This window comes from Nomascus leucogenys, chromosome 18 (assembly GCF_006542625.1).
Source record: "Nomascus leucogenys isolate Asia chromosome 18, Asia_NLE_v1, whole genome shotgun sequence".
In the NCBI taxonomy this organism is placed as follows: Eukaryota; Metazoa; Chordata; class Mammalia; order Primates; family Hylobatidae; genus Nomascus; species Nomascus leucogenys.
In genome coordinates this window covers 54,794,944-54,814,584 of record NC_044398.1, presented here as the reverse complement: position 1 = coordinate 54,814,584, position 19,641 = coordinate 54,794,944, and the positions used below count along the sequence as shown (strand labels likewise).

Below are 19,641 nucleotides of genomic sequence, written 5' to 3'. Positions count from 1 at the left end.
AAAAATTAGCCAGGCATGGTGGTGCACACTTGTAATCCCAGTTACTTGGGAGGCAGAGGTTGCAGCGAGCTGAGATCGCATCACAGCACTTCAGCCTGGGTGAAAATGTGAGACTCCATCTCAAAACAAAACAAAAACTGAAGAGGGTGGTTCTTATCTGGCTGATACTGTTGTGAGATGATTTTGAATATTTGATGTGACCTTTCTTTGAACGCTGACTCTCCCAGGGACAATTCTGTTCCCACAGCTGCAATTTCACCTGCAATTGCCTTGACCTGAATGAATGCACTCCATTCTGGTCTTTCTTTCCTCCTAACTCCTAAGGACTCCACAGATCCACTTTGGATTACCCTCTTCTAAGGCCTGCTCACACCCTTAACAGGCCTTTTCATATGGGATCCCAAATGGATTCTCCCTCCCACCATCAGCTCTCATACTTGACCAACATCTGTCCTCTGTAAACATTCAAACATTCTTTGCCAAAACAAATGCTAAGAGACCAGACCAGTCTTAACATAGTAGCCAAGCAGCTCACCAGAATTTCTCTCAGGCTTGATTTCCTGGGGATGAGTTAAATACCTGCTTGAATTCTCTTGCAAAAGAATTGCAGGAGATTCACATCAAGCTCTCTGAAGACAGTTTTATGTGAGAAATCAGCACCTTTCCATCCTCCCTGACAGCTTTGTAAATTTGTCATAAAATGCATTCCCAAATTCATAGCAGATTAGCTATATTATGTATTACAATGCTAATGCAAGACTGAAATAGTTTAGAACACCACACAGCACTTATATATATATGAAGTTCCTGTTGTGAAAGGGGAATAAATACCATATCCATGACTAAAATAGGGATTCACCTCTGACAGAAAAGAATTTGCATAGAAGTAAAATCCTCACTTCAAAGATATCAACTCTAGCTGGGTGCAGTGGTTCATGCCTGTAATCCCAGCACTTTGGGAGGCTGAGGCAGGCAGATCACCTGAGGTCAGGAGTTCGAGACCAACCTGGCCAACATGGTGAAACCCCATCTCTACTAAAAATACAAAAAAATTAGCCAGGCATGGTGGCGGGTGCCTGGAATCCCAGCTGTTTGGGAGGCTAAGGCACGAGAATTGCTTGAACCTGGGAGGAGAAGGTTACAGTGAGCCGAGATCATGCCAACTCACTCCAGCCTGGGAGACAGAGCGAGACTCCATCTCAAAAAGAAAAGAAAAAAAATCAGCTCTGCAAATCTTCATGTCCAGTACTGTTATGTTTCCAGTCCAAAGATCAAGTCTATGTTCTACCACATTTTATTAAAATATTACACACTTACATTAAGAAATATGCTTATAACTAGCTGGCTTGAAATAATGCAGAATTACCTTTAAAGTGAATATGAACAAATATTAGAGAGTATCTAGCAATAAAATATGTATCAGTTACTAAAAGTAATAATGATATAGATGATAGGTGAAATTCTGGCATTCTGATAGCTTTGAGTGAATAGCTATGAAAAGTTTAAGTCTTCTTTAGGTTCACTCTTAATAATAAATTGCTTTATCTAGAGTATGGTTCCAAAATAAGTCACTAAGGAAGAAAAGTATTCAAGAGAAACTGCCCGAGTATCCTTAGCTATTGGATTTAGCAGACTTCATAAACATGTTCAAAATGGAAGTCTGTTTATTATATTAAAGAAAACTTATAATAATCCAATGAACAAAGAATCTTAATAAAGAGGTACAAAGTTATGAAAGAACCAAATGGAAACCTGGGAGCTGAAAAATTCAACTTATGAAACAAAAAAATGCAAGTAGATTTGAGATGGCAGACGAATCGGTGAACTTGAAGAAAAATCAACGTTATGCAACCTGACAAATAGAGGGAGAAAAAGACTGAAAAAAATGAACAGAGCCTGAGACCAGGGTAATAGGACATGTACCAACAAATGCATAAGGCCAATCACAGAAGAAAGAGCAAAGGGCAGAAAAATGTAACTAAGAAATAATGTCAAAAAATCTCTCAAATTTTATAAAAAACATTATATATCCAAGAAGCTAAAACAAACAAAAACCAACAACAACAAACCCAAGTAGGATAAACACTATGAGATCCACACCTAAAAACGTCTCAAACCGTTTAAAAGACAAGGCCCAGAAAAAAAAGCCCAAAAGCAGTGAGGAAAACAATTACACAAAGGAGACCAAAAATAATTAACAGCTGACTTCACATCAAAAGTAATGGAAATCAGCGTGTGCTGGGATGACATTAAAAGAGAGTCGAAGAAAAAATTGTCAGGCACAAATTCTATATCTAGCAAACTATCCTTAAAAAAAAAATCAAGGCAAAACCAGACGTTCCCAGATAAAGATTAAGGACATTAAGATCGTATAAAGCAGTGGTTCCAACCATTATTATTATTATTACTATTATTGGAGATGGTGTATTGCTCTGTCACCCAGGCTGGAGTATACTGGCATGATCTCAGCTCACTGCAACCTCTGCCTCCCAGGTTCAAGTGATTCTCCTGCCTCAGCTACTCGAATAGATGTAATTACAAGCATGCACCACCACGCACAACTAATTTTTGTATTTTAGGTAGAGACGGGGTTTCGTCATGTTGGCCAGGCTTGTTTCAAACTCCTGGCCTCAAGTGATCTGCCTACTTCAGCCTCCTAAAGTGCTGGGATTACAGGTGAGTTACTGCACCCAGCCAGTAGTTCCAATTATTTAAAGCAAAAGAAGGTAAGAAAGGAGGAACAGCAGAATCTCTTTAGGTATGAGAAAAAAAAAAATAGCAAAAGAATAGCACTTTGGGAGGCCGAAGCGGGTGGATCACGAGGTCAGGGGATCGAGACCATCCTGGCGAACATGGTAAAACCCTGTCTCTACTAAAACTACAAAACAAAAAATAAGCCGGGCGTGGTGGCGGGCGCCTGTAGTCCCAGCTACTCCGGAGCCTGAGGCAGGAGAATGGCGTGAACCCGGGAGGCGGAGCTTGCAGTGAGCGGAGATCACGCCACTGCACTCTAGCCTGGGCGACAGAGCAAAACTCCATGTCAAAAAAACAACAAAAAAAAGCAAGACCCGGCCAGGCACGGTGGCTTACGCCTGTAATCCCAGCACTTTGGGAGGCTGAGGCGGGTGGGTCACGAGGTCAGGAGATGGAGACCATCCTGGCTAACACGGTGAAACCCCATCTCTACTAAAAATACAAAAAATTAACCGGGCGTGGTGGCCGGCGCCTGTAGTCAGTCCCAGCTACTCGGGAGGCTGAGGCAGGAGAATGGCGTGAACCCGGGAGGTGGAGCTTGCAGTGAGCCGAGATTGCGCCACTGCACTCCAGCCTGGGAAACAGAGCCAGACTCGTCTCAAAAAAAAAAAAAAAAAAAAAAAAAAAATCAAGATCCATCTGATAAAGGACTTGCATTCAGAATATATCTTTTATAACTCGTAAGAACAAGACAACCCAATTAAAAGGAAGTAAAAGATCTGAATAGACACTTCGCCAAAGAAGATACACAAATGGCCAATAAGCACAGAAGATGCTCAGCATCTTAAGTCACTAGAGAAATGATCTAACTTGGATGAGATTAATTTGGATATGAGTGGTCCACTAGAATGGCCATAATTATAAAGGCAGACTATAAGCACTGCAAAAGATGTGGAGAAACTATAACCCTCCTACATTGCTAGTTAGAACACTTTGAAAATAGTTCATAAGTTTCTTAAAAAATTAATCCACACACTTGCATGACAATGTTTTGGGTGATGGAAATGTTCTAAAATCTAATTGTGGTGATGATTACACACACAACATCTTTTAACTCTACATTTACAATGAATTTTATCATATGTAAATTATACCTCAACAAATATGTAAAAAAATTTAAGACAGATAAGACTTTATCAATATTTTATACGTGTATGTATGTACATACAGAGAGGGAGACAGAACAGGTTTGGGGCAATAAAAAACGGGCAGAATGAAAACAATTGGTAAATCTGGATGCAGGGTATATGAAAGACCCATGTATTATGCTGGCAACATTTCTGCCAGTTTGAAATTACGTAAGATTTAAGATTATCAACCAAAAGGTCAAGAATATAATGTAACAGGCTTCCTGTAACAATATCTTTTTTCAATGAAGACCATATACAGCTTAAGTTATTAGGAAATTGTAGATAATTTTAATAAAGTCAATGTCAAGAATATAATCTGGTTGTAATACCAATACAATGTGCTCTAAAATAATTTTTCTATTGAGTTAAATATTCATCTGTAAATCCTATAACAGCATGTTCATATTCACAAAATCTGAATGAAAAGTAAACACAACTTGGCATTTCTGACACAGGGTAACACAAAGTTCACTTCAGAGGGGTCTCAGATTTTTGTTTAATTTTGCTTTTGAAACCAAGCATAATTATAGTCAAAATGAGGGACATCATTCAGAATGAGGTTATATATTTATTTAACAAAATACTGCTTCTCTGAAGTACATTTCATTAGGGAGAGTGATGGTAATGCTCAAAAAAAGAACATGAAAATGCACACAGCATTTCTGAAAGGTTATAATCTTTAAAATTTTTTTTTGAGACGGAGTCTCACTCTGTCACCCAGGCTGGAGTGCAGTGGCTCTTGTGATCTTGGCTCACTGCAACCTCCACCTCCCGGGTTCAAGCAATTCTCGTGCCTCAGCCTCTCAAGTAGCTGGGATTCCAGGCATGCACCACCACACCTGGCTATTTTTTTTTTTGTATTTAAATTTATTTTAATTTTTTTTTTGAGGCAGAGTCTTGCTCTGTTGCCCAGGCTGGAGTGCAGTGGCATGATCTCGGCTCAATGCAATTCTCCCAGGCTCAAGCAATTCTCCTGCCTTGGCCCCCAGAGTAGCTGGGATTATAGGCACCTGCCACCATGCCCAGGTAATTTTTGCATGTTTAGTAGAAATGGGGTTTCACCATGTTGGCCAGGCTGGTCTCAAACTCTCAACCTCAGGTGATTTGCCCGCCTTGGCCTCTGAAAATGCTGGGATTACAGGCGTGAGCAACCGCGCCCAGCCCTATTTTTTTGTATTTTATTATAGACAGCATTTCACCACGTTGGCCAGGCTGGTCTCGAACTCCTGGCCTCAAGCGATCCACCCGCCTCAGCCTCCCAAAGTGCTGGGATTACAGGTGTGAGCCACGGCACCATGCCAAAAGGCTACATGCCTGGCTGTGTGTTTCCGAGACTGCTTTTGATCCCAACTTCTCTACATTTAGATTAAAAAACATTTCATTCATGGTCAATCTGGAACATAATTACTGCATCTTAATTAAGTTTCCACTGATGTACATAGAAGGCTAAAGGCACAATTTTTATCACATCTAGTAGAGTAACCAAACATAAAATCATTAGTTACTTTCAACTTAATAACCGACATTCCTCAAACGAGCTGTTTTCAATCCTGACAGTTCTTTATTTTTTCAAAGTATATTTGCCATGGGATGCTAATTTGCAATAGGTGTCATAATGAGAATAACCAAAACTGGATAAATGTGACAAATGATTGACAAAGCATTTCACACCCTTCAATTACACCACGTCAAGAATGAGGGGAAAGCTTGTAAAAGTAGACTACTGCAATGCTACTTATATTCTTGCAATAAAACCAGCAAGCATCCATATCAAGAGAGTTATCATCTCACTTCCAACTTTTTCCCCTCAAGAACAATTTGAATCTCTTTGGCATCCAAAGTCTCATAGGTCAATAAAGCTTCTGCGAGATTCTTATGCTCCTTCGCATGAGTTTTCAAGATATGTTTTGCTCGTTCATATGAGTCCTGAAATAGAAAAGGAGATACGTAAGCAGCAGCAAATGAAGGGATGCAAAAACCAGTCAATGGGAAGAGAAAGAAAAACTTTATGTACCCTAAAAAATATGAAATCTGTTTATATTTATAAAATCATGTAGAATCTTGATTCTACAGTAGAGATAATTTGTGCATTATAACATAAATAGTAAGGAAAAGAGAATAAACCCTGAGAAGGCAGAGACCACCTCTTCTATAACACTCTCTAAACCCTTTCATCATACAAACTTTCTGTATCCTTAACTACTCTAAAGCATTCCCTCTACTTTCTTGAAATAATCAAACCCATGGTCCCTCCTGTGGAGACTGCATTCCCTAAGCCCTCTCAAGTGCTATTTGGTCATGTTTACCCTAGATACTTCACAGTAAACAGCTGAGCTCTTTGTTCCCGTCACCTCTTTCAGACCATTACTAACCTACCCTCTTACATAATGCACTCTTCCTATTCTGTTGAAGTCGAGGCCATTTGACTATGGAGCTATCCAACCGTCTTCATTGTGCAAACATAGTCCTTATTCACTAAAGACTTTGGCACTCAGCTCTGTTGCTCTCTCTCTCTCTCTTTTTTTTTGTCTCACTGTTGCTCAGGCTGGAGTGAAGTGAGGCAATCACAACTCACTACAGCCTCAACCTCCCTGGACTCAGGTGATCCTCCCACCTCAGCCCAAGTAGCTGGGACTACAGGCATGAACCACCATGCCCAGCTAATTTTTCTATGTTTTGTAGAGATGGGGTTTTGCCATGTTGCCCAGGCTGGTCAGTCTTACCCTTAAAACCTGCCTGGCTGGGTGTGGTGGCTCACACCTGTAATCCCAGCACTTTGGGAGGCCAAGGCAGGTGGATCGTTTGAGCCCAGGAATTCGACACCAGCCTGGGTAACATAGTGAAATGCTCTCTACAAAAAATAACAAAATTAGCTAGGCATGGCAGCATGCGCTTATAGTCCCAGCTACTCAGGAGGCTGAGGTGGGAGGATCACTTGAGCTTGGGAGACAGAGGTTGCTATGAGCCAAGATCACAGCACTGCACTCCAGCCTGGGTGACAGGGCAAGATGCTGTCTCCAAAAAAAAAAAAAAAAAAAAAAGACCTGTCTTCATGAATGGGTAGCTTCAACATTCAAATGCAATACATAACCAATCTCTCTACTAAGTCCCTACATCTATTTCCAACTAAGATGTCTCAAATTCAACATACATAAAACTGAAATTGGGCCGGGCGCAGTGGCTCACGCCTGTAATCCCAGCACTTTGGGAGGCCGAAGTGGTTGGATCGCCTGAGGTCAAGAGTTTGAGATCAGCCTGGCCAACATAGTGAAACCCTGTCTCTACTAAAAATACAAAAAATTAGCCAGGCATGGTGGCACATGCCTGTAATCCCAGTTACTCAGAAGGCTGAGGCAGGAGAATCACTTGAACCCAGAAGGCAGAAGTTGCAATGAGCCAAGATAGCACTATTGCACTCCAGCCTGGGCAACAAGAGTGGAACTCTGTCTCAAAAAAAAAAAAAAAAAAAAAGAAAAAACAAAAACAAAAAACTGAAATCATAGAGCTAGGCACAGTGGTGTGTGCCTGTAGCCCCAGCTACTTGGGAGGCTGACTTGAGCCCAGGAGTCAAGACCCATCCCCTTAAAAAAAAAAAAGACAAAACCCACAAAAAACAAACAAAAAAACACCTACTAAACTTATTTCTTAGGTTGCAGTGAGCCGAGATCATGCCACTGCACTCCAGCCTGGGCAACAGAGCAAGACTCCATATCAAAAAAAAAAAAAAAAAAAAATTATTTGTTGAATACATGTCAAAGACTCAATAAACAATACTCTTCCCATTCTATTACCTCTTACAGTTTTGCAGCTAAAGTACAATTGAATTTTATATATATATAAAATTTTATATATAGATATATTTTATTTCAACAGCTTATGGGGTACAAGTGGTTTTTGGTTACATGGATGAATTGTATAGTGGTAAAGTCTGGGATTTTAGTGTATCCATACCTACATAGTGTACACTGTACCTAATACCTAATATGTAGTTATTTTGTCCCTCATCCTGAGAATTGAATTTTTACAATCATGCAATATAGAACTGTTCTTAGCCCATGTCCAGGTTCATGAACAGAGAGGTGCCTTAATAACATTTAAATCATTGCTGAAATGCTGCACCTATTATCTTTATTTTTAAATTTTTTCCCCAGACACCACGGTGACTATTATCTTTATTTTATAAAATGATGTTTCTAGTGAACAGAGGGCCTTCAGCTATTATGTTTTAAGAACCTAACTATTTAAGCACATTGTTCCTAAGAAAATAAATAAGCACGAAAAAATATTATTACCCTTAGAAGGATTCTTATTTCTTGTTCGATGGCAGATTGGGTTTCTGGACTTAGTTTCCCTGTATCACTGTAGGTCATAACTCCAAGCTAAAACCAAAAGGAAGAAAGTAATTGAACAGAAAACCCCCAAACACCAACAAATTTGAAAGAGAAAGTACTATCCTATATATAAGGAAACAAATATACGGGGGACAAGAAAGAAGTACAATAGAAAACTGCATTTGAGGCTGGGCATCGTGGCTCACACCTGTAATCCTAGGATTTTGGGAGGCCGAGGCAGGTGGATCACCTGAGGTTAGGAGTTCGAGACCAGCCTGGAAACATGGAGAAACGCCATTTCTTCTAAAAACACAAAAAATAGCTGGGCATGGCAGCACATGCCTGTAATCACAGCTAGTCAGGAGGCTGAGGCAGGAGAATCGCTTGAACCCAGGAGGCGGTGGTTGCAGTAAGCTGACATTGTGCCACTGCACTCCAGCCTAGGTGACAGAGTGAGACTCCGTCTCCAAAAAAATAAAAATAAAAACTGCATTTGAGGGCAAAGAAATTTCCACATTCTTCTGAAAGTATAAAGACTAACATTTAGAAAGGCATGGTGGCAGGTGACTGTAATCCCAGCTACTTTGGAGGCTGAGGCAGAAGAATCGCTTGAACCTGGGAGGCGGTAGCTGCAGTAAGCCAACATCGCGCCACTGCACTACGGCCTGGGCAACAGAGCAAGACTCCGTCTCAAAAACAAAGAAACAAAAAGACACTAATATCAAAATAGTAAAAGTATGAGCAAGAGAGAACATTTAAAATCTTTTTTTTTTGGAGACAGGGTCTTGCTCTGTCACCCAGGGTAGAGTACAGTGGGTAGCTGAGACTACAGGTACACAACACCATACCTGGCTAATTTTTGTATTTTTTTAGAGATGGGGTTATGCCATGTTGCCCAGGCTGGTCCAGAACTCACTCCTGGGCTCAAGCAATCCAGTCTCCTCAGCCTCCCAAAGTGCTGGGATTACAGGTGTGAGCCACAGCACCCAGCCTAAAATCATTTTAAGTCTGGTTCTCAGTACTTTCTTAAAAAACCTTGGCAGCTACTTCAAATATAGAAATCCATAATTCACAGAGTATAGTAGGGCTTCAAGGAACAATGACAAGATGAAAATATGAAATATAGGGAAACAGTAAAGTAACCAAACTTAGAAAGTAGGCTCTTTCATGCCACATGGAAAAGCTAAGGAATTCACCTTGCTTTATCACTTAGTTAACTCATGAAGTAATAGTTACTATCTGGGCAGCTCATTCTGAGCAGCTAAGAGAAGGCTCCATTTTCTTTATTCAGAGAATAACAATGTTCAGAATAAAGAGCCTCAAATCCATTTGGAGTGAGAGAGAGAAAAAGTGAATATTACCAATTTATAATCAGAACCATCTCTCAAATCAACACTTGACGTGTAATTTGATACATGAAAAGGATTAAAAAAATCTATTACCTTTTCACTCATTCCAAATTTGGTAACCATCCGCTTTGCTATTTTAGTGGCATTATCAAAATCACTGGAAGCACCTAAAATAAAATAAAAACATACCATTTTTAAAAATATCTTTAAGACCACGTGTAATCTGAACTAAAGCCATTCTTTAAAGCTAACCTGTTGTAATATGGTCAGTTCCAAATATAAGCTCCTCTGCCACTCTTCCTCCCATACTAACATCCATTTGTGCAAGCAGCTGGGCTCTAGTTTCATTCCATCTGTCATTCTCAGGTAACAGGGACACCTAGACAATTAAAAATCAGTCAGATAAAAAGGAAAGAGGCTAGGTGCAGTGGCTTACGCCTGAATCCCAGCACTTTGGGAGGCCGAGGTGGGTGGATCACCTGAGGTTGGGAGTTCGAGACCAGCCTGACCAACATGGAGAAACCCTATCTCTACTAAAAATACAAAATTAGGCAGGCATGGTGGTGCATGCCTGTAATCCCAACTACTTGGGAGGCTGAGGCAGAAGACTCACTTGAAGTCGGGAGATGGAGGTTGCAGAGAGCTGAGATCACGCCATTGCACTCTAGCCTGGGCAACAAGAGTGAAACTCCATCTCAAAAATAAAATAAAATAAACAAAATAAAACAAAATTAAATTAAAATAAAATAAAATGTAATGAAAGAAATTCAGATACAGGCTGGGTGCAGTGGCTCATACCTGTCGTCTCAGCACTTTGGGAGGCTGAGGTGGGATCACTTGAGCCTAGGAGTTTGAGACAAGCCTGGGCAACATCGTGAGACCCCATCAATATAAAATAAAAATTAAAAAAAAAGAAATTCAGATACAGTTCTGATATAGTTACATTAAATACCAGAATTTCAGCACCGTAAGACTGGGCAAAATTAAAAAATACAAACCAGAATTATAATTTAGTTCTCACTAAAGTACTTTATACCATGTTGCTGAAAGCTGGTCATCAGGGAACTGATGAAAAACCAGCAAATAGAGAATAAGAAAATCCTTTATAAAGCAACAACAATAGGTGGATAATGCTGCAATAGGACTGTTTTCTCCCCAGGAGCATAGAAATTTTTTAAATGTCTACAATGTTGAAAGATCTGATAAATTTGTACTAAATGAGAAAAATCTTAGAGAAACTACTAAATCAGTTACTACAAAACATAATGTTTTCCCTTTTGGGGCAGCAGAGAAATTAGATATTCAAGAATTAGGCAGGCCATGGTGGCTCACGCCTGTAATCCCAGCACTTTGGGAGACTGAGGCAGGTGGATCACCTGAGGTCAGGAGTTCTAGAGCAGCCTGGCCAAAATGGTGAAACCCCATCTCTACTAAAAATACAAAAATTAGCTGGGCGTGGTGGTGGACACCTGTAATCCCAGCCACTTGGGAGGCTGAGGTGAAAGAATCGTTTGAATCCGGAAGGCAGAGGTTGCAGTGAGCTGAGATCGCGCCATTGCACTCCAGCCTGGGTGACAGGGCGAGACACTACAAAAAACTTACATGTCCAAGTGTTGGCCCCCGTGGCATGATTGTAGCTTTGTTGATAGGCATTGCATCTTTTGTGTAATATGCAATAATGGCATGACCAGATTCATGATATGCTGTGATGGTTTTGTTTTTGTTATCAATTTCCACACTTCTTCTTTCAGGCCCTAAGATAAATTTAATTGAGTAAATACTCCATTAGAAAGGTATATTTAAATCAACAAAACACATTCTTGTCTGCACATCAAATACACTCCACCTTTCCTATCAGCAGATTCTGCATCCACAGATTCAACCAAATAAGGATTAAAAGTATGGGGAAGAGGAACAATAAAAAATAATACAAATGAAAAAAATATATATTATAACAACTATTTACAGAGCATTTATATTAGTAATCTAGAGATGATTTAAAGTATACAGGAGAATTATGTAGGTATATGCAAATAGTACACCATTTTATAAAAGACACTTGAGCATCCTTGAATTTTGGTATCCACACGGGTCCTGGAACCAATCCTCACCCCCTCAGTGGATACTGAGAGGTGAATGTGTCTGATATGGGATTAATATTATAAAACAAAAAACTCATTCTCCTTAAAGTCATTCTTATTATAGCTCACTCTAACCTTGAACTCTTAGCCTCAAGCAATCCGCCCACCTCAGCTTCCCAAAGTGCTGGGATTACAGGCATGTGCCACTGCACCTAGCTTTAGTAATTTTTAGTAATTTTGTTTCTTTTTAAACAGGGTCTGTAACCCAGGCTGGAGTACAGTGGCATGATCATGGCTCACTGTAGCTTTAACTTCTTGGACTTAAGCAATCCTCCCACCTCAGACTCCCAAGTAGATGGGACCACAGGCACATGCCACCCCGCCCAGCTAATTTTTAAAATTATTGGTAGAGATGGAGTCTCGCTATGTTGCCCAGCTGATCTTGAACTCCAATGATTCTGGGCTCAAACGGTCCTCCTGCCTTGGCCTCCCAAAGTGCTGGGATTACAGGTGTGAGCCACCACACCCAGTCTAAAGAGTAAAAGTTTTTTTAAATGGGCAGAATTCATTCCGTAACACATATAAACTTTAACAATTTATCTGAAAACCAAAACTGTCAAAACTATCATCTTAATTCAAAAGGGAAAACTTATTTCCATTTCTATAAAATAAACTTCCAATTTAACAAGAATATCATAACTAATGTGCTTTTAAGCCAATCCAAGATTTAAAATCGAAATTAAGCACAGAATAAAGTTATCCTTTTTAGCAGCAATGTCTGATAAGAGGAAATGTATGCGTGCCTCATCTCCCCACTACCAATTTAACTATATAATTATATAAGCCACTAGAATATATTTGTTTCATAAGAGGCCAAACTGTGTTGTCAAGTATATATTTTCATGTTCCCATCACTTATCTAAGAAAGAGACAAAACTAATAAATATGGTACACTATAAAATCAGTTCTGTATCACTGACAAGAGTACTGTCAAGAAAATGTTACAGTGTAATGGCATTTGTTTGACTGTTAAATTGGGAATTTTGTAAAATCATTTATTACAAATCTTGAAAACCCAGACACTGAAGTTTTAAAGTAAGATTAGATTCAACACAGCCATGGCTTTAGTTGTTTGAATAGAGTCTTTGCCCCTAAATGAATTATCTAACACAATGAAAAGTAAAAGACAGAAAAAAAAGAAAGGAAAGCTACCCATTAGAATTTTGTCTTTGGAAAACTCCAGCTCCTTCATGGTAACCATTTCTTTTCCATCAACAGCTGCTTTTAATGCAGCCTGGTTCACAAGATTCTCCAACTCTGCTCCAGAAAAGCCAACGGTACCTCGAGCTATAATTTCTGGATCAACAGCTAATGTAAAAAGAGAACACAACGTTAAAAGTCTAAAACAGGTAAAAGAAAGCTCTTCACAAAGAACTCACATTCCGACTGGGTGCATTGGCTCATGCCTGTAATCCCAGCACTTTGGGAGGCTGAGGCAGGCAGATCACCTGAGGACAGGAGTTCGAGACCAGCCAGACCAACATGGTGAAACCCCATCTCTACTAAAAATACAAAAATTGAGACCAGCCAGACCAACATGGTGAAACCCCATCTCTACTAAAAATACAAAAATTAGCTGGGCATTGTGGCATGCACCTGTAATCCCAGCTATTCAGAAGGCTGAGGCAGAAGAATCACTTGAACCCAGGAGGTGGAGGTTGCAGTAAGCCAAGATTGTGCCACTCCATTCCAGCCTGGGCAAAAACGGCAAAACTCTCGTCTCAAATAAAATAAAAAATAAAAAAAAAAACCTCACATTCTGAGGGAAAAAAGAAAATAGCTAGCTATTCTGAGCCATAGTTTAGTCATTTTTTTCTCTGAATTTCATCTGGAAATACTTTGGACATAAAAGTTGCCCTTATTATAGGAAACATGTATAGTTCAATGAATTGATACAGCTATCTCTGAAACTACTGCAGCTTTAATAATTTCATTTATTACTCAATTGGGTAATAAATTTCCATGTGTTTTGTTTTATAATTTGCTTTCTTCTCTTTTGGCCCCACACTGACTATATCATGAGTTACTGTTTCTGCAGCTTTTTTAAATTGTTTTGCATTTTACATTCATCTTAAAAAAGTGTGTGTGTGTGTATATATATCCTCAAATATTATCTGTCTGAATACTCTAAAAAAACCTTTCTTTAGAATCAGGGTTCAAAACAATAGAATCTCCTGTATATACACTAAGGAATGGACTTTTAAATGAACATACTAATGGGAAAAAAAAAAGACAAAAATGAACTGGTCTTTTAATATTAATACATTTATCATGAAAGGACCACAAACAGGGTGAGTGGTATATTACCACTTTATAGAAATGACAAATGTTTGTTTTGATAGAATTAGACTTACATTGATCAAACTTTATTTTATTGAGATACCATTTCAAAATTTCTGTTCGACCTTTTACATCTGGCCTTGGAACTGTAACTTGCATGTCAAAACGACCAGGACGTATTAAGGCACTACAGGAAGAATGCAGAAGGAAAATATAAATTAATAAACTATTTAAGCTCAAATTCAACAGGACTGACACCCTAATGACATGACTGGGAAGCCAGTGGCAGCCAGAGTGCAGATGGAGTTTTGTACATAAATATTCAGATAGTTCCTTTTAAAACATGGCTCAAGTAACAGTGTCAATAAACAGAAAGTAGAACAAAGGTTCATTTAGATGCACATGTGTACCTAGGTAGCCTACCCCTCAGAAACAAAAGCATGCAAGTAATTCAGTCCAGGAACAAATAATTCCACAACAAACTATTATGAGAACCACACATCCATCTCAACTGCTAAGTACAGAATGTTAGACTAGAGTCTTAGGCAGTGACAAACTATGGATCAAATGAAAATATGAATAACTTCTACAATAAATTTTTTTTCCTAGTAACTTTAAACCTAGTTATAATACTACAGTGAATTTATTTTAAAAATCCTCTCTACATACAACTTTTGTGACATATAACAAATAAATATTTTAAGTTTTATTGAGATGTAATTCACGTAACAGAATTTAAAGTGGATACTTCTGTGGTTTTTAATATATTCAGAATTGTACAACCATCACCACAATCTAATTTTAGAATATTCCCATCCCCCCCCAAAGAAATCCCATATCCAATGACAGCCATTCCCCATTCTCCCTAACCTCTGGTAACCGCTAACCCAATTTGTCTCTGTGAATTTGCTTATTCTGGATATTGCATATAAATGGAATCATACAATGTTGATGTGATCTTTTGCAATGGACTTCTTTCAGCATAATTTTGTAGCATGTAACAGTACTTCACAAAAATCTTCTTTTAATACTTACTTATCTAATGCCTCTGGGAAGTTTGTGGCTCCTATTATGATAACTCCTTCATTGGGTTTAAAACTATATAGGAAAAAAAAAAAGTATCTTTTACTAACACTGAAGCACAGCACACATATAGAAATGCTCTACACAAAACTGGTTTGTTTTCTCTTTTTTTGAGACTAGGACTTGCTTTGTGGCCTAGGCTTGAGCGCACCAGTATGATCATAGCTCACTGCTGCCTCAACTCCTGGGTTGAAGTGAACCTTCTGCCTCAACCTCTCAAGTAGCTGGAATGACAGGTGCATGCCAACATATCTGACTAATTTATTTTTTTATTTTTTATTTATTTTTAAATCTTTCCCCCCCAATTTCTAGGTATAAGCCACTATTTTTTTTTTTTTTTTTTTGAGACGGAGTCTCACTGTCACCCAGGCTGGAGTACAATGGCGCTCACTGCAACCTCCATCTCCCAGGTTCAAGCAATTCTCATGTCTCAGCTTCCTGAGTAGCCAGGATTACAGGCGCCTGCCACCACGCCCAGATAATTCTTGTATTTTTAGTTTTAGACGGGGTTTTAGTTTTAGACGGGGTTTCACCATGTTGGCGAGGTTGGTCTTGAACTCCTGACCTCAAGTGATCCACCCGCCTCAGCCTCCCAAAGTGCTAGGATTATAGACTTGAGCTACTGTGCCCGGTGACTATTTTTATTTTTAGTAGAGATAGGGTCTTGCTATGTTGACCAGGCTGGTTTTGAACTCCTGGCATCAAGCAATCCTCCCACCTTGGCTTCCAAAAGTCCTGGGATTACAGGCATGAGCCACCATGCCCGACTTCATTAATCAAATAACAGCCAAGAAAAGAAACTGATAATAAACCACCAGTTCATCTGTGACTACATACCTTCACAATTATCTGGTCTATGCAGGAAAAGATAACCTGATATAAAAAGCTTAGGTGCCTGGTTAATTTTTGAAAAATTACTTTCAAGTATACCAATTCAAATTATTTGCTCCTGGGCTTCCTATGTGGTTTCAAAATGTCTTAATAATATTGAGTTTAAGATACTTCTTTCAAAACAACATCACCTCTTGCTTCTTATATTATGAACATTGATGTAAGCTTTAAATATGCCACAACATTCAAAGTTAGTCATAAATTATGTAGAAACGACTGTATTTCTTCAAATAGACTACTAGTCTCAGCATAAATCATTGTTTCTCTGTCATAAGTGTAACAATAAATGAAAAAGAAATACCATAAATTAAATGAGTTGATATTCAAATATCCAATTAGTAATGAAAACAATACAATACTGAGAGAAAAAGCTTGTCTTGAGTTCTTGCATGAGAGACTACTCTGTTTGCTATACACATCACATTTTTCATATCTCTAGATATGAAATGCCTTATGGAAATAATTTGCATAAGATCAATTCTACACATATCAAATGCTGGGAGGCATCACCATATTCTAAGAAAAAAGAAGACTCAATTACCCATCCATTTCAGCAAGAAGTTGATTTATGGTCTGCCTTGAATATGGATGCATTGGAGATTCAATTCTCTTCCCACCAACAGAATCTAATTCATCAATAAATATAACACAAGGAGCATTCGCTTTTGCTTCCCCTAAGAAAACAAAAAACATTCAAATAAGCTGAAAGAGTCAACACTATTGAACAAAACGAGAGAAATATTAAAATCCTATAAAACTGTCAAAAGCCAACAAAAAATATTCACTGGAAGAAAAGGAGGTCATTTTTTACTGACTTAAGAATAGTAGCTTCAGGGGGAAAAAACTATAGCAAAGAAATGATATAAAACAAAACAGTTGGGCATTCATTCTTTCTAGCTATACAAATATCATAAACAATCAGGTTTGAAGCTAATTACTCCTTAATTCCATACTATAAAATTGATGAATAAAATGAAAAAACACTTAAGAGATTTTTTTTTGAGACGGAGTCTCACTCTGTCGCCCAGGCTGGAGTGCAGTGGTGCGATATCGGCTCACTGCAAGCTCTGCCTCCTGGGTTCACGCCATTCTCCTGCCTCAGCCTCCCGACTAGCTGGGACTACAGGCGCCCGCCACCACGCCCAGCTAATTTTTTGTATTTTTTTTAGTAGAGATGGGCTTTCATCGTGTTAGCTAGGATGGTCTCGATCTCCTGACCTCGTGATCCACCCGCCTCGGCCTCCCAAAGTGCTGGGATTACAGGCGTGAGCCACTGCGCCCGGCCTCTCACTAAGAGATTTTTGGTAGCCTCCAACTTCATCTTGCACTTCCACTAGCTCTTCTCATAATTCATACAGTAAGTTACCCAAACCAAGGTCCCACAATGGCTATTTTGGCTATCAATCAAAACTAATTAGCATGCAAAGCCAGAGGCCCCAAAAAATAGAAATTAAAAAAAGGAAGAAAAAAAGTAATTAGCAAAGAAAGGGTAAGATACACACTTCCCTTAACAAAATTTAGCACTGCATGAAAGATACATCAAAACGTACTAAAAAGATTTCTGATACGGCTGGCTCCCACACCCACAAACATCTCGTCAAATTCAGATCCAGAAGCATAGTAAAAAGGAACATCAGCTTCTCCCGCCACAGCTCGGGCAAGAAGTGTCTTTCCAGTCCCTGGGGGTCCAACTAAAAGAATTCCTAAAAGAAAATGAAAACAAGAATGATTCAAAGTATTTTAAAAAAATCCCTCGATATGAACCTATAAAATAAATATTCATTTATATAATTTTCAGGCTGAGGTCACACCAATAACCAATATTTTGATACACAGCAAACTACTTGTCTCTGCTAATGGTTCACTTCAGAATACTGTCCAAAAGTAATGTTCCTGTATTATATAAATATTGTTTCCATATCAACAACAGACATGACAGGGAGAATCTTGAGGCAAAAAAATATAAACCCATTTATCACTAAATAAGATAAAAATTCATGTAAAAATAGATTAAAAGACTGAACAACCAAATGTAATTAGTGAATCTTGATTTGATGCTTTTTCATAAAGAACGAAATATTCTAGAGACATTTGGTGAAAACGTTTAAACAAGACTGGAGAGTACATGATATTAAGGAAATAGTGTTAATTTTCTTTGGTGGGATAAGGTTATTATGTTTATTTAGGACACTGTCCTTATTCTTAGGTGATGTACAATAAAGTCTTTAGATGTCAAGTAGGTGATGTTTAGTTTTCTTTCAAATGTTCAGGGGGAAAAATACACACATAACACAGAAAGCAAATATGACAGAATGATAACAATTGTTGAGTCTAAGTGGATAGGATATGGATGTTAATTGTACTGTTCTTTCAAGGTTTTCCATATGTTTGCAAATTTTCATAATATCAAAGATTTTCACGTTAGAAAAACAGAACTGCCTGATTTATATGTTTTTATAAATATACACATTACATTAAAAAAGCAACAAAACTTCTTTACATACATGTTTGCTGCATTTTAACATAAAAAAATTTTAAAGAAAGTTCAAGCTCAAAAATAGCTTTAAGACTATCCTAGTATTGTCACGTTTTAGTTATACTTAACTGGTTTAAATCATATTAATTTCTGTGGATTACATCTTGGTATCTAAAGATTTTTCTACAAATTTATACTACTCAAATTTTCTACAGATTTAAAATACTCCTTGTCATTAGAAAGAGGAAGAGTGTAACTATTAATACTTCTATAGTTTTAAACATTCACTCTGTGATGTTTAAATAAATGTAAAGGTGGTATGTGGAATGTCTCCTGATATGGGCTTTTCTAGTGTTTTCCCATGATTGTATTGAAATTGTGCTCTTTTTAAATTCCTTTTTGCATGGACACCACATAAGCCATCACTTGGGTCCTTCCTAGAGCATCAGGAAGTACATGATGTTGATAAGGCTTTTGCCAGTGATATTAGCTAAAGTTATCATTATTAAGCACTGATTTAGTAAATGTACCCTAAATTAGCAAAGGTTACTGCAAATAATTTCATACACTGCTGTATTTTCAGTAGAGATAGTTGGCACCATAAAAACAAGCATTAAAAAGGAGTGTCATCCTTTTAACTCACCAATTCCATTTCTAGAAATTTATTCTAAGGAAATAATTAAGCATGCAGGCAAAGCCTTGAATTAAGATGAAACACAGCACTATTCTTAATAGCAAAAAAACTGGAAACCATATAAAAATTCAATATAAATGGTTAAATTGTGATATAACCATAAATTAGAAGGATACTATGAAGTTATTAAAAGTCATGTTAACCATGAGAAAACATCAGACAAAGCTAAGCTGAGAACATTCTATAAATAATTAGGCAAGTACTCTTTGCAACTGTAAAAATCATGAAAGATCCTCTTCTCTCCACTCCCTCACAAAAGGCTAAGGAATTGTTTCATTAAAAAAAAAACAAACAATAAAAGCCTAAATGTTACCTGTGATCCTGGATTAGGTCCTGAACTGGGGAAGTGGGTAGGGATCAGGGCAACACTACAAAGGATACTATTGGAACAAATGCTGAAATCTGAATATAGACTCTAAATTTGATAGTGGTTTTGTATGTATGTTAAATGTCCTTTTTTTTTTTGAGACAAGAGTCTTGCTTTGTCACCCAGACTGGAGTGCAGTGGGAAC

At 38.2% G+C, this 19,641-nt stretch overlaps 1 protein-coding gene across 3 annotated transcripts in view; it reads right to left on the bottom strand.

Moving 5' to 3' along the window:
- Positions 1-4,149: 4,149 nt before the first annotated feature.
- The window catches only part of YME1L1 (YME1 like 1 ATPase), a 45,319-nt gene continuing 29,827 nt past the window's right edge, over positions 4,150-19,641 (bottom strand). For 2 of the 3 annotated variants that reach the window (XM_030798888.1, XM_030798887.1), the window contains 10 exons: positions 17,510-17,662; positions 16,501-16,633; positions 15,021-15,083; positions 14,060-14,172; positions 12,858-13,013; positions 11,167-11,318; positions 9,817-9,943; positions 9,658-9,731; positions 8,177-8,263; positions 5,423-5,810 (listed from right to left, as the gene is read on the bottom strand). In XM_030798888.1, coding sequence (XP_030654748.1) covers positions 5,667-5,810; positions 8,177-8,263; positions 9,658-9,731; positions 9,817-9,943; positions 11,167-11,318; positions 12,858-13,013; positions 14,060-14,172; positions 15,021-15,083; positions 16,501-16,633; positions 17,510-17,662 — 1,202 coding nt within the window. In that variant the 3' untranslated portion in view covers positions 5,423-5,666. Of the gene's footprint in view, positions 5,811-8,176; positions 8,264-9,657; positions 9,732-9,816; positions 9,944-11,166; positions 11,319-12,857; positions 13,014-14,059; positions 14,173-15,020; positions 15,084-16,500; positions 16,634-17,509; positions 17,663-19,641 lie in introns of all 3 variants that reach the window. The other variant, XM_003269388.4, reaches the window with a different exon arrangement.